Source organism: Anopheles nili, chromosome 2 (assembly GCF_943737925.1).
Source record: "Anopheles nili chromosome 2, idAnoNiliSN_F5_01, whole genome shotgun sequence".
In the NCBI taxonomy this organism is placed as follows: Eukaryota; Metazoa; Arthropoda; class Insecta; order Diptera; family Culicidae; genus Anopheles; species Anopheles nili.
In genome coordinates, this window is record NC_071291.1 from 34,979,116 (window position 1) to 34,992,173 (window position 13,058).

Sequence of the window (13,058 nt, forward strand, 5' to 3'; positions counted from 1 at the left end):
CACCAGATCCACAACCTTCCCGCTTGCTCGATGCCGCGCTCGAGAACAGCTCCAATTGCGCGGGTGCCCTTTTACGCTGGTGGTGTTCTTTTGTTGTTTTTTTTTGTTTCGATGGCCCTGGCCATCCGCGAAGGAAGCTCTGAGGTCCGCATACTATCGCTCCATAAATCAGCCACGCGGTGAAGGGCAAATATTGTGCAACGATCGCGCCCGAAAAAAGGGTCAAAACTGTCCACCACACCGCGGCTGGGGCGATGGAAAACAAACGAAAAATGATTGCAACCCCGGCGATGGTGCCCAGAAGAAGGAAAGAAGAAAAAAAACGGTCGACCACCGCTGATATCCACGCGCACACGGGTAGGGTCAAATCAAGAAAAACTGCGCCTCACCGTCGCGTGGCCAACGAAATTAAGTCACCTTCTCGGGTCGGGCTAACACTCGGTGCGAGCTACCCGCCCTGGCGGCAGTTCGTTCACATGACCTCCGCGGGGCCGCGATATGCATTAATTTTGCAACAAACAAGCGCACACTTCCATTGTTCATTCAAATGGTGCACTCCCAAGCGAATGGCAGCGTCCGCGATCGTGCCCACGGCGTGGCGTGAATTGGGTGCATTTGCTCACTGTTACGGTTGTTGGCGTTTGGTGGCTCGGTTCGGGTGTTCTTTTCTTTAGCGTTTTTTTTCCCCGATTTTTTTTTGTTTTTGCTTTAAGGGAAGTCAACGAGTCGTCGAACGTTTTGGGGGGAGGGAATCGGGTGGTTTTCCCATTTGTTTCGAAGCGCTCCCCCGCGTGATCACTCGTCGTGGGTGTTGGGATGATTTCGCGTTCACGCCCGGCAGAAAAATGTGTTTTGTCACCTGGGAATGTAAATAGCCACACGGGAGGCCGGATTGTGCACCTCGGAATGAGGGCTCGGAATAGCGTGTTGCCGTGCCACATGGGTGTGTGTTTGGAACTGCAGTGATGCATTTTTGGGGGGAGATATGCACGTGCAGATTGAACACACCGTTTTGTGCCGCAGTTAATAAACGCTGATTCCATTTCGAGTTAATCGAGATTTCTCACGTTTTTGCAATCCATCGAACGGTATTGCTCAAATCGCAAAGCTTTTTGAGGGCTTGCTACATTTTTATATATGATTTTTGTGGTCTCTTTTCAGGGGTTTATACTTAAGAAAATTGTGATGTCTAATTATAATTAATGTAAGATAACATTATGCAAATATATTTCACAAAATTTTAAATCATCGCTTCAAAAATTGCATATCTGCATCTGAAATTCTCCTTTATCTTCATCTTGCACAAAACCTTTGCTTCGTTGCATGCTCGCGATAATTCCATCAATCAACTGGGTCGATCGCAACCGGACCTACTGCAAGCCGTTTCCGTTTTGTCGGTTGTAGCAAGAAATCGCAGGAATCAGCTACCGTGCCACGCGGTAAACTACCAGCTGTTTCGATTGAACAGAACGGGTTGAAAAGAAACTCGCTCGACCGACCTTCGGGGTGACATTTTAATGCTTACTACCACGCTGAAGTCCATTTCCACGTCATGTTCGGGCTCAATGCCGGACAAATACAATTGCAGCCTGTGGGCTTTCGGTTTTTCGTTTTCAATTTCCAATGCTCTCAACAGCAGTGGGCATTTCCATGTGGGAAAGGGCTGGAGCACCGGGTTGGAAATGTTTGATAGGAAAATTGGTACGATATTTTGCAAAATTCATGTTTAATTGAACGCATAAGCTTGGTATGTTTTGATAGTATCTAGCAATTTTATTCCCCACGAAGCAATTCACACTAGCGTTACGTATTTTACTTATTTTGTACACTTCGTAAAACAACTATCCCCCACGCAAGGTACGTTAAAAGCAAGACAAAAAAATGCAGCAACCTGGCAACGAAATAAATAATCGAAACGTTTTCCTCTGTACATTTATCGCTCGCTGAATATCGACATTGGTGTGCATTTTATTAGCATTCCTTGCACTAATCTCATTCAACCCGCCAACCCATCAAGCCGTTCCAGCCGAGCCTCGTACAAAATCGAAAGTTTACTTTCTTCCACTGGGCGGTACAGTTTCAGGTAGGGTTCCTCTATTTATTCCACCTGCTTTCCCGCAGGGTAAGGGAGCAAAGACAAGCAAACGGGGAAGCTTATATTACACTGTTGCGTTCGTTGCTTGTCGCCGCATTGCAGTCTTCTGTCGTTTCAGTCGCTACCGGCGCCAACGGTTTCGGTGGTCAGTTTTGTCCGTTTATGCTGCCTTCCTAGGACGTTTGGTGCGTTTTTTTTCTTCTCCCATCTCAGCTGGGCTCATTCGTGGGCCATCAAACCGCAAAACCGCACTTGAGCTCCGGGTGTAGGCTCGAATCAAAAGGAGATCGGATGATGTGCCAACCGTGTACGGGAGCGCGGTTTGCACCGAGCCGGAGTTTGGCAATCCCTCACGGGTGGAATCTCTTGCGAGGGAGCCATTTTTTTTCTTCTCCTAATAATAACAGCCTGCACCACGCACCTTCACGCGGGGTTGAGTTGAAGGTGGAGATGAAGTACTTCCCAGCAATATGGCAAACAATAAAACGAATGAAATTTTGGAGCGATGTTATTACGTGTCGAATCGACATCGGGTGATGGATGTTTCGAAGGGGGAGGAAAACATTTTCATGGTAGAACTTTACCCTCACTCAGCCATTGAAGGATTCGACTACGCGATAATGGGTCACTTACAATCGATCGTGAGACAGATATAAAGCAAATAAAATACACCTGACCTGCAGATATAACAAAACGATAATCTTGAACAAATTGTGGTCCAGATAATAATTTGATTACTTCTCAGGTGGCGTGTAAAACTTCATCGCCGTATATTTCAGCTGCTCACGTTGGGGGCTGTTGAATAATGAAAAAATAATTAGCCCTCCTTTTGGGACATAAATCAATAAATAGTTAGCAGCAAATTAGTGGCAGCATCTTGCCGTAATCGTAACCCAAATAAAAAAAAACCTCCATAATCCCGCCTTTGCGTAGCCTTTCGTACTATTACGACACGCAGTCAGCTTTCGCATGTCATCGAGCCTGCGATCATCGTTACCCATCATCCATGCGCCCATCATCGGCGTTTCGAATAACCAACGCACGATCGCGACCCAAACACGCCTCACGCATGCTGGCCTGGCAGTTTAGCTAACCATTTCCCACCATCCCGTGGCGATGGCCTAAAGGAAGTTGAACGATAAATCTATCAGTCGAAAAATTGGTGCAATTCTCCGCCATGGATGGTCGGACTGATTTCCGATTCAGCGAGTAGGAGGTTGGCTTCACTATTACCTCACTCGGCATCGATTTGCTTGTAGTTTATGCTTCGTTCGTTCTTTTTTTGCTTTGTTTTGCGGTGCTTTTTGGACAATTGCAGTCTCCTTACCGTTCAGTATCCGTTCAGTGGCAGACGACGACACGTTGACTAAATCGACTCGAAAACGGCCCAGCAATGAATTCGAAATCGTAATTTAAGTACTATACGCGTTTGCGTTACCGTACGAGTAGTGTGTGTTTTTTACTCTGCTCCCTGGCTTCTGTTTTGTCGGACTGAGCACGCTTTTGCGCCTGCTTTTAACGATAGTTTTATGCACCAACGGGGGTTGACCTGCTGGGTGAGTGGTGATGATTGGTCATTGCTTGCGATTGCATTGATTGGCATTCGTCCGCATCACACACGGATGCATCCACGATTCACGACTGAACCGACGATTAAGCTGGTTGCGCAGGATGACTTGGTTTGCCACATCCGTATTGTTAGCGTTCAGTGGGGAAACTACGATGGATCAAGCGCCAGAAATTAGCTAGCAATTCGTTTGAGTTTTTTTACATAAAATTTAAATAAAATCATACCGTTATCAATTGTGTTTGTAACTTAATCAACTATGTAATACTTTACACTACATTAGATGGGAGAAATGGGTGAACAATTGTACTCTTTACTTGTTGCAAGCGAGGCTGAAAAAGGGCCTTAGAATTGATCCCAATGATTGGATCTTCCTTGCAAAGTAATGCAAAAAAAATAATGCAAAGTAATGTTTCCAGAGGAGAAATAAATACAACAAAATTATCTCTTGTGAAAGAAAAATATATTTAGTTTTGCTAGTAACACCACAGTTGATTCTTATTGATCCTTACTTACGAGCTTATTATTGCTTGTTTTGAGCAGAAAAAATGTACGGTAACGGTAGCTAGGAGTTGGGAATTTACTAGGAAATACGTCACGAAATACCATAAAACGGTCCCCATACGAGCCCGCCTATTGTTGGTGGGATAACCCATTTCGTTACAGCAATTACCACCGATGCGACGTGAAAGGTATGAAAGGCTCGTTGAAGCTTGGCTCGCACGTGTGCAAGGCGACACCTGTACCGGGCCACCCGAACCGGGCACTGGAGATCGCTTCCGGACGGCGTCTGTCAGCCAGGGCGCCCTTTTAGGTGTTTATGATCGGTCATTCGAGCCAACAATGGTGCTTTGCCGGGCATTTCCACTGCAAGAAATGGCCACTCGAAATCAAAGTCCTAATGGAAAGAAATTCAAACGCCCTTGCCAGCGGCAATTGTATCTGTATCGCAATGAATGCTCGTTTCCGGTCGACCAGCTCGAGACGGCTGAAGGGAACAATGATAAACGACGAGTCGATGCAGGGAATTTAGAGTGGATGCAGGGAATGGGTAGCTCTGGCGATTAGAGGGTAGCGAATATTATGTCGGACGTGTTCGAGGGGTGAATATTATTTGTGCGCCAGAGATCATGGGCAGATGGCATGTCAGGAAATGTTGCCGCCTTAGCTGTGGGAGAAACTGTAAGCGCAGTGACGCAGTGAACACGGTAACAGGTGGAACGTAGCACTTTCTTCGATTCAATTATTAAGGAATTTTGGTATTGCTGACATCATATGGTGGAATCTAAATTGCTTTACATCGATTGAAATGGTACATATAAATATATAAAAAATATGAATATAAATAACAAAAACAAAACAACACTTTCACTAAGAGGTTTTGATACCGTAATCCTTTTATTAATACTGTTTTGTTAAAACATTGAAACTAATTTTATACGTTGCGCTATAAATCTACAACAATCCTGTTTGTAGCTCGATATGTTTGTTATTCTTTGTTAATTTTTTCTTATCAAATGCCTGTATTGGATATTAAATCTAAATTATTATCATTGTAATATTTTCAACATGAAAGCTGTAAGTGATTTAGAATCAGTACACGCTTTGAAATTTTAATACTGTTAACTTCTTTCCTGTCATTGCACGCAAGACATAAACTTGCACAAAAGATGTTTGAGTGTTACCTTGCAGCTATGGAAAGCTCAAACAATTTGTGAACTATTTTATTCCTCATCAATTAAAGTTATAGTGTTATTCGGATTACTTCATTCAAACCTGAAGAGTGCTTAAAGTAAACTTAATAATGCCTTTCACAATAATAATAAAGCGAATTTACTTCAGTATTATATAGACTACCATTCCATTTCAATTTTTTAAAAAGTAAATATAGCAATTTTTCTGATTTATATTTAAATAACTTTAAATATAATATACATTTGCAATTAGGCATATTATATAGGAAAGCAGTCTTTCACAGATCCATAAAGGGGAAAATTTGAAAATATGGCAAAGGGAAAATTTTAAGCCCCTGTAAACTATGCAATTACAATGCATGACTAAGCTTAGTTAGGCATGACTTCAAATCTCAACCATAAAATGTTTGAATGAAACAAGAAAATAATTAGTTATTTTTGAAAAAATTTAGAATCAATAGAACAATTGCTTAATAAATATTCCATTGTATACTCTCATCCCTGGCTCATCTAACAAAATTTAAAGGAGTGTTTATTTAAACAATAGAAAACAAAATATCGCGTCGATTTTAAATGCAATGTTTCGAAAAGTTTGATGCTCCTATCAAGTTAATATCTCTTTTCTTCAAGTTTTCATATTGTTAGGAGGCATTTTGTACAGTCCAAAAAATGAATGAATTTTCATCAAAACACTAAATTTCATTAGGCTCTCTTCTTCTGGAAAATTAGTGTAGATTCATAGTCTATCCGAAATTAGAGGTTGCTATAAATAACAATTCGATGTGATATCATTTCATCACTAGATTCAACAGCTCTCAAGTAGTGTATTTGGTTGATAATATAGTAAAATATGTTAATCTACGTCAGCTTCGGACGATATTCATAATTTAAAATATTTTAGAAATTGCAAAATTGCAATTACAAAATGGCATTTGAAAGAAGAAAACCATAATGCGTGTGGCCAGTGCAGAAAAAAATTCAACAAAACGAAGATATAAGAAAGCGCATGGAAAAGCTTTCAAATTTTGAATACAATACAAAAAATACAACCTATCAAAAAACCTTTTTTTTCAAAAGCAGTAAATTGTCGCAGTGAACACCAGAAGTGTAGCTATAAACCAAAATATTAAATGTCAAGTAACTCAGCATACCGTCCACCTTCACGAAACAGATTGCATGGGGAAGAAAATTTCATATACTGCAGACTCCTCTTCCTCACGAACAACGAACATTAAAATATTGTCAATATTTACGCACTCTTTAAAACCAAAAACACGGTATTGTTTTATCTGAGCACACAGCGAGTGATTTGATATTTTATTGTTGATCAATCTTTAATGAGAAGGATGTGTCATCGAGCACTGAGCAGTACGCGGCATGTGAGCTGCCAAAATGGAGTGAGTTCCGCGACGTATGAGCGCTTGGTAACAACGCTGAGTGCTAGCCTACTGGGTTGTTCCGTGCGCAACCTGCCTTTTAAACACGAACCATTCCATCAACAACAACATCGTGGGGCGCTGTGATCCCTAGTTTCATTTTTTCGTTTTAAATCCCGCCCGCCTGGGGTATTTCTATCGCGGGTGCGTTAAGCTAAGCATTGGGGAGGTGTTTGAATATTCGCGTTCATTTCACATCCATCCGGTTCTCGAAAGCGCGATTCTTGCAAGGCGCACACGAAAACCTCAGTTCCGGTTATTGTTTCGAAACTCTGCCGCCGTACCTGCGTACCAAGCGCACGTGTGTGTTCCGTTGTGCGCGCGCGTGTGTAATTTGTTGAATTCCAATGGACGGTTTCAACCTCAATCCCAGTGCGCCAGCAAAGCAGCGAGCAAAATGAGTTTGTTTTGGTTGACGACAGCGGACAAAGTAGACACATGACAGCTCAGCTCGTTTCGTTTGCAAGCAACGAAAGACAATCATCATCATCATCATCATCAGCAGCAGCAGCATCGTCAGTGTGCTCGGAAGCTGTGCAAGCAGGCCGATTGCAGCCTACTCGGCCCAGCCAAACGATCCGGAGTAGTGTGGGGAGAAAAGCAGCAGCATTCCGCTGTCGTTGCCAGCAGCAACGGTGACAAAGTTTGCTTTGGGGCGCCCCATTGCCTGAGATGAGTGTGTGATGAAGTGAACGCAAGAAAGTGAGCCCAGGGTTCGTTTTGTTGTCGACGGTGTGTTTTCCAGCGAGAAAAAGCGAATGGGCAAAAGTACGCGCGCGGGCTGGCAAACACACGGTGCGTGAGGGAGGGCACAGGAGCGTGAAAGTGTGCGTGAAATAGTAACACAAAATACAGATTCAGAGCGAGCGAGTAACACACAGCGTGCGGCGCCTGGCGCCTAGGCTAGCAAAAAAAAAGGCTCAATGAAGCTGCGTTCTCTTTCACGCGCGTGTTGTCTGCATCCTTAGCACCGTCGGGTCCTGAGAAAATTGATACCACCAACCCGGAAACACATGCACAGTTTCTTGAGCTCGGTTTTGGCCTAACAAAGGCGCAGAAAATTCCCCCAAAAAGGTTGCACCACGGGAGGTGTTGAAGTGCAGGGTACTTCTCGATGGTTTTATGCGAAAAGAAAAAAAAGCATTGGTTATGCTTATTTTTTTCGATGCTTCATGCATTCATTCATCTTTTTGCACACATCGTCCTTTCATTAAGACACAGACACACAGGCACGCGTTTTCTCACCCTCTCCGTTTTTCTCTCGAGCCCTTAGAAGTGTTGTTATTATTTAGTACGCTTTATGCTTTCAGGGTTCTCTCTTCTGCTCTCTTCGGGCACCACAGTCTTGGGCGCACCATGCCGAAATGACCCACATTAGGCGAGCATAAGCAACGCAGCAAAGGGCGCCTTTAGCAAAGGAAAACGCGACCCCTAGCGACCAACCGACCTGCCGTGGTGCTGTAAGGTGCATTTACACGTTCACCCTCCGTGGGTTTCCATGTTTGCTGGTGTGCGTTAATGTGTATATGTGTGCGAGTGTGTAGCTTCTCGCTGTCACAGTGTGTCCTCTCTATTGTGCGTTGTGTTGTGCCACGAGGGGTAGTGCCGGGTGGAGAAGGGGAAAAAATGCGTAAAATGCTGCTCTACTGCACTCGGTGTTGCCAACGATGTTGCTGAAGTGTTGCTGGGTTTTGCTGGAAGAAAATCGGCCCAAAATCGTACACCGGAAGCGCCGTGCATTGGGGTAACTCCGACCCTGAATATCGCGCAATAGATTCGTGTAATTAGGTTTTGTGATTTTGCGTCTTTTTTGTTTGTTTGCTACCACTCAACCCACGGGCCCGGTCCACGCGGGAATTCCATTAGCAATCGAGAAGGGCCCGAGTTTCCCTACTGTGTTTTCCCGCGAGTGTGCACAGAAGCAGGCCGTTCGATTTTTATGTGCATTGGTTTAGCGTAAGTTTTCGTGCAATCGCGCTCCCGAGGGACCAAACCGTCGTCAAGCGCAAATGTGATTTGTTGTTCCGAGGCACCGAAGACGTGGCCACACTCGTCGTCCTGCAAGAAACGGCGAGACCCGTTTTCACGCACATCTGGTTCCGGCGTTGCAGGCAGGCGTGCGTGCGCGTGTGTGTGTGAGTGTACGACGCCGAAAATCAACGCCTGCTGCCACCCGGCTGCGGTCGAAGTTAACAGGCTTGGGTACGGAAGTGTTAAAAATAGAATTCTCAACGCAAGGAAACAAAACGTCACCCGCGCACACACGAATTAATTTGTCCATTTCTCGAATCCGAGCTTTGCCCCAGGGGTTGCCCGGGGCCTGATACGGCGGCAGCCACTTAGGTTGGCCATAGGAAAATCCCAAATATTGCCCCGTGCGCGTTACCTATGTAAACAGACGATGCAGTTCAAGTTGCAGCGGACGGGCAAGATGCAACCGCCGGTGCAGCAGCAGCAGCAACAGAAACGCATGCAAGTGCAACGGATCACCGAAACCAGCACAGCCGTAAGGCGGAGAGAAGAGGCGGAAAAGGAGCAGGAACGGAGGCGTTTGGGTCGGCGGAAACCGTCAACGGCCAACGGCATGTTGTCGACTTCCGGCCTGCGGGCTCGTAGCACTCTCCTTTCGGCGGTTCTGGTCGTGCTGCTGGCACAGGTAAGTGAGAAATCAATATCATCTTCCACTTTTCGGTTTCATGTCTGATGTAAACACTCCCTCACGAAACTGGGAAACAAAATGAGGGTGTTTTATTTTGGAGCACTTTGTTTAGATAATGCTAATTAATGCATTTCGGTGTATATGAGAAAAGCCGGCTATAAACGGCCCCCGCGTTCATAAACCCTCCGCAACGTCCACGTTCGGTTGGTTAAATTCGTACACCTTTATCGATGGAACAATCGCTGGCTTGTTAGATTAGGCATGTTTTTTATCATTCGAGTTAATCCTCCAAACATCCCCATGGGGTTAGCAGAGGCGCTCCACCAAAATCGTGCGAGTGCAAAGCTGTGTGCATCCCCGTCAGTTTCTCCGAAGCTTATCTTTGCGTGACATTTGTGCCATAAATCGTATCGAGTTTATGATATATGATGTCGAGGGTTCGGTTGCTGGCGCGTGCCAACGTCACGGTATCGAGGTTCGAGGTTTTTGGGAAAGATACCGAAAGTGACCATAAATCTCGAGAAAGTATGTTGTTCACCACGTGCACAGGCCTCCCTTTTTTGGCCGGAGCTGTGTTGGTGTGGCGTAGTAAAAGCAGCACACTACATAACGGCAGTATCTCGCATTACACCAGATGCCGGAAGCTCTAATTGGGCCCTCTTTTCTTATGTACTGATCCGAGCTAACATATGGAAAACTGGTGGATTCTCGTCTCTCGTTTAGTACATATGTTTTCGTTCTTCATTCACGATTTGCATCCGTAGCCATCATAGTGTCGGTTGATGCGAGCCAGATTAATGCTAGCCTATAGCAATGAAATACCAAAAATTGACGTATGACGGTCGCACTAATCACCCGTTAGAGCTTATTCGATCGCAAACGTTTCTATGAAGATATTGGCGAGCTTTTTATGTCACGGAAGTCGGCTCACGATAAGGCGATTACCCATGAAGGTGTCGTGCTGAGCCCCAAATAGCGTCCTCTTAGCTCCAATCGACTGACGGTGGCCGATGCTGCTTGCGCAAGGACGAATAAGTTGGCAAGAAAACTCACCAGTCTATTAGTTTTCTCATCCGTGGGAAATGTGTGTGTTGCGGTGCTTGGCAAACCACAGCTTGCTCTAATCTACGTTCCCGTTGATAAGCATCCAGAAAGGGAACCTCTTCTAACGACCGGCCAACTGGTGGTTGGTGGCGGTGATATTGGGTTTGGTACGATTCCAAAACGCTTTACCGTCTGTCGATATTCTGGCCCCTTTTGTGACCGATACTGGTTGGTGTCGAGGCATAAAAATTAAAATTCAATCAACATGTCCTCGATGCCGATCAAAATCCAATTGGTGGTTTTTTTCCTCTCTTCAGTGCAGTGGCAATTGATATGGTTATGCTTGCCAATTGCTGCATATTTGCTCCGTGGATGTCGGGTGTAAATGCTGCATGATGAAAAATTGATCGAGTAGATTTTAATATAAGCAATAACGGCTAACGAGGAACGTCTCGTCGGCTAAAGACGAACGTGAACCGCTGAAGGATTCAAAGAAAATGTGTTGATAGTCGTGCTTCGCAGTGTATATTGGTTTATGCTTTAATGATAATATTTATTATTATTATTATTGATGATATTATTTGTTTTACTTAATTTACATGAATTTGATTTACTTATCAGCTTTGTCAATATTTTTTGGGAAAATATTTGTTCAGATGCTCTTTTTATGTTTGTCATACTGTATCAAAAAAATTTTCATAATATTTCTCAACATCGTTTCGTCTTAGACACTAGGCGAAACACATTCAAATGTATGATGTTGATAAATTACCATTCACTCGCTGGTTGATCGTTACATCGATCATTGTAGGCATTCGTTTGTGTGTTACTAAATGAAATGCATGCAAGTGGCCTTGAATTTAGTCGGATCAATCGTTGCGTAAAACATCGAGGAAAAACTGTACGAAATAGCCAGAAAAAAAGCGTTGGCTGGATTAACACACAAAACCCGCTTATTGCACACGCTTTTGGCTGTCCGAAAAGTGAATGGATTGTACCCGGTTGTCAATTTGGGATAGCGTTCCACTGGATGGGCTCGTTTTATTTTTCGTAATTTATTCCACTTACTATTTCGTTTAGCACTTAGCTGTGCAGGTGTATCAATTTGTGCGGTATAGCAGCCGCTGCGAAATATGTTGCCCGTTTTGTATAAAAATCAATTAAAAACTACATAAAATCTTGTAACAATTAAAATTGTGTATCTATGATAGCATGTCAAAAAAATGCATTAAGTCATGTTTGAAAATTTAGTTCAACTTGAATAACAAAACAAAGGATTATCGCACGTTGATTTCGAGAACTAAGCGTGACTTCAAAAGTGTCTCGAATGTGCCCAAAAAAAGAAACATTCGAACTGTAATTTGTATTCATGTTATTCATGCATGAAACTCCACCACCAAATGGTGCCTGAAAAAGTGTGAAACTTCGCGTCATGATTACGGTTGGAAATTTGATAACTGTCAGCAGGGACGCATTTGCTAGAATATTTTACCCCCGTGAAAGGCTTGAAAGGCGGGACAAGCGAGCAACAAAAAACAAACGTATGGCTTATGAAAATGATCGTAAATTTTTAATGATGAAGTCGCCTTTCGACCAGTTGACGATTGACGTCACTCCACCTGTGTGTGTGTATGTGATTTTCAACGGCACAGGTAGCTGACACTAGCAATCGTGTCCTCTCTAGTCGCTCTATCATCGCGATAGTATTGTAACCCTGCGAATGTAACTAAGGAATGTAGCGGGGCAAATAAAGTACGACCGAATGGAAAACCTCTCCACGTCAGGAGTCGCAGATCGCAGGTGCTTTGATTTGTATTGTTGTCCGAATGAAGCGGAATGAACAAAAGGGGAAACATCGTCAAGCACCCCGGGGGAGGGTGGTTCGTTCGTTTGTTGAGTGGGTGGTGGCTGCTCACCAGTGCTGATTGTTCGAACGAATGTACTTCCCCTCCCAAACGGAACATCAAATGGTTCACACACAACGGCAACAACAGTGCGGCATGCAACAATTGGCCATAAACCATAGCATGGGAGGGAGCTGTCTGAGTGAGTTTGTGTATGTGTGCATAGGGTTGGTGGGGCTGTACAGGTCGGCCCCAAATGACCAAAGCCACCAAAGCAACATCGATGATGGAGCTCCAACAGCAAGCAAGGGTGTTGAACACCGATTGCATCGTGGAACTGGCCGTGCCGTGGCCTTGCCTTGTTTAAACGATCGTTGGGTGGATGTGTGTATGTGTGCCTTGTGAGGTTTTCGGGGGCTGTGAGGCTCCATTAGTGAGCTAGAATTGTTATCCCTCTTGTTGAAAACTTCTTTGTTGCTCACGTGGGTCGATTTTCGTTTTTGGCATTATTTTTAAATTAGCTTGTTTTGGTTTTAGTTCTGGTTGCTAAAATTATCTAAATTATCATCCATTCCCTAATACGATCGGTAGGGGTTGGAGAACGTATCGAGATCATTCGATGCAGTACTGATGGAAGCGCCACTAAATGAGATGGTTCCTGCTTCGGTCTCTGACGAGCTAAAGCCATTATAGCTGACGTGTTAATCAAAATCCCAGTA

General features: G+C 44.1%; 1 protein-coding gene across 1 annotated transcript in view; it reads left to right on the forward strand.

Annotated features, from left to right (window-relative positions):
- The first annotated feature begins 9,193 nt into the window (after positions 1–9,193).
- LOC128722088 (tyrosine-protein phosphatase 10D) overlaps positions 9,194–13,058 on the forward strand; it is a 32,977-nt gene continuing 29,112 nt past the window's right edge. Inside the window, exon 1 of the mRNA XM_053815914.1 lies at positions 9,194–9,448. Coding sequence (XP_053671889.1) covers positions 9,194–9,448 — 255 coding nt within the window. The remainder of the gene's footprint in view (positions 9,449–13,058) is intronic.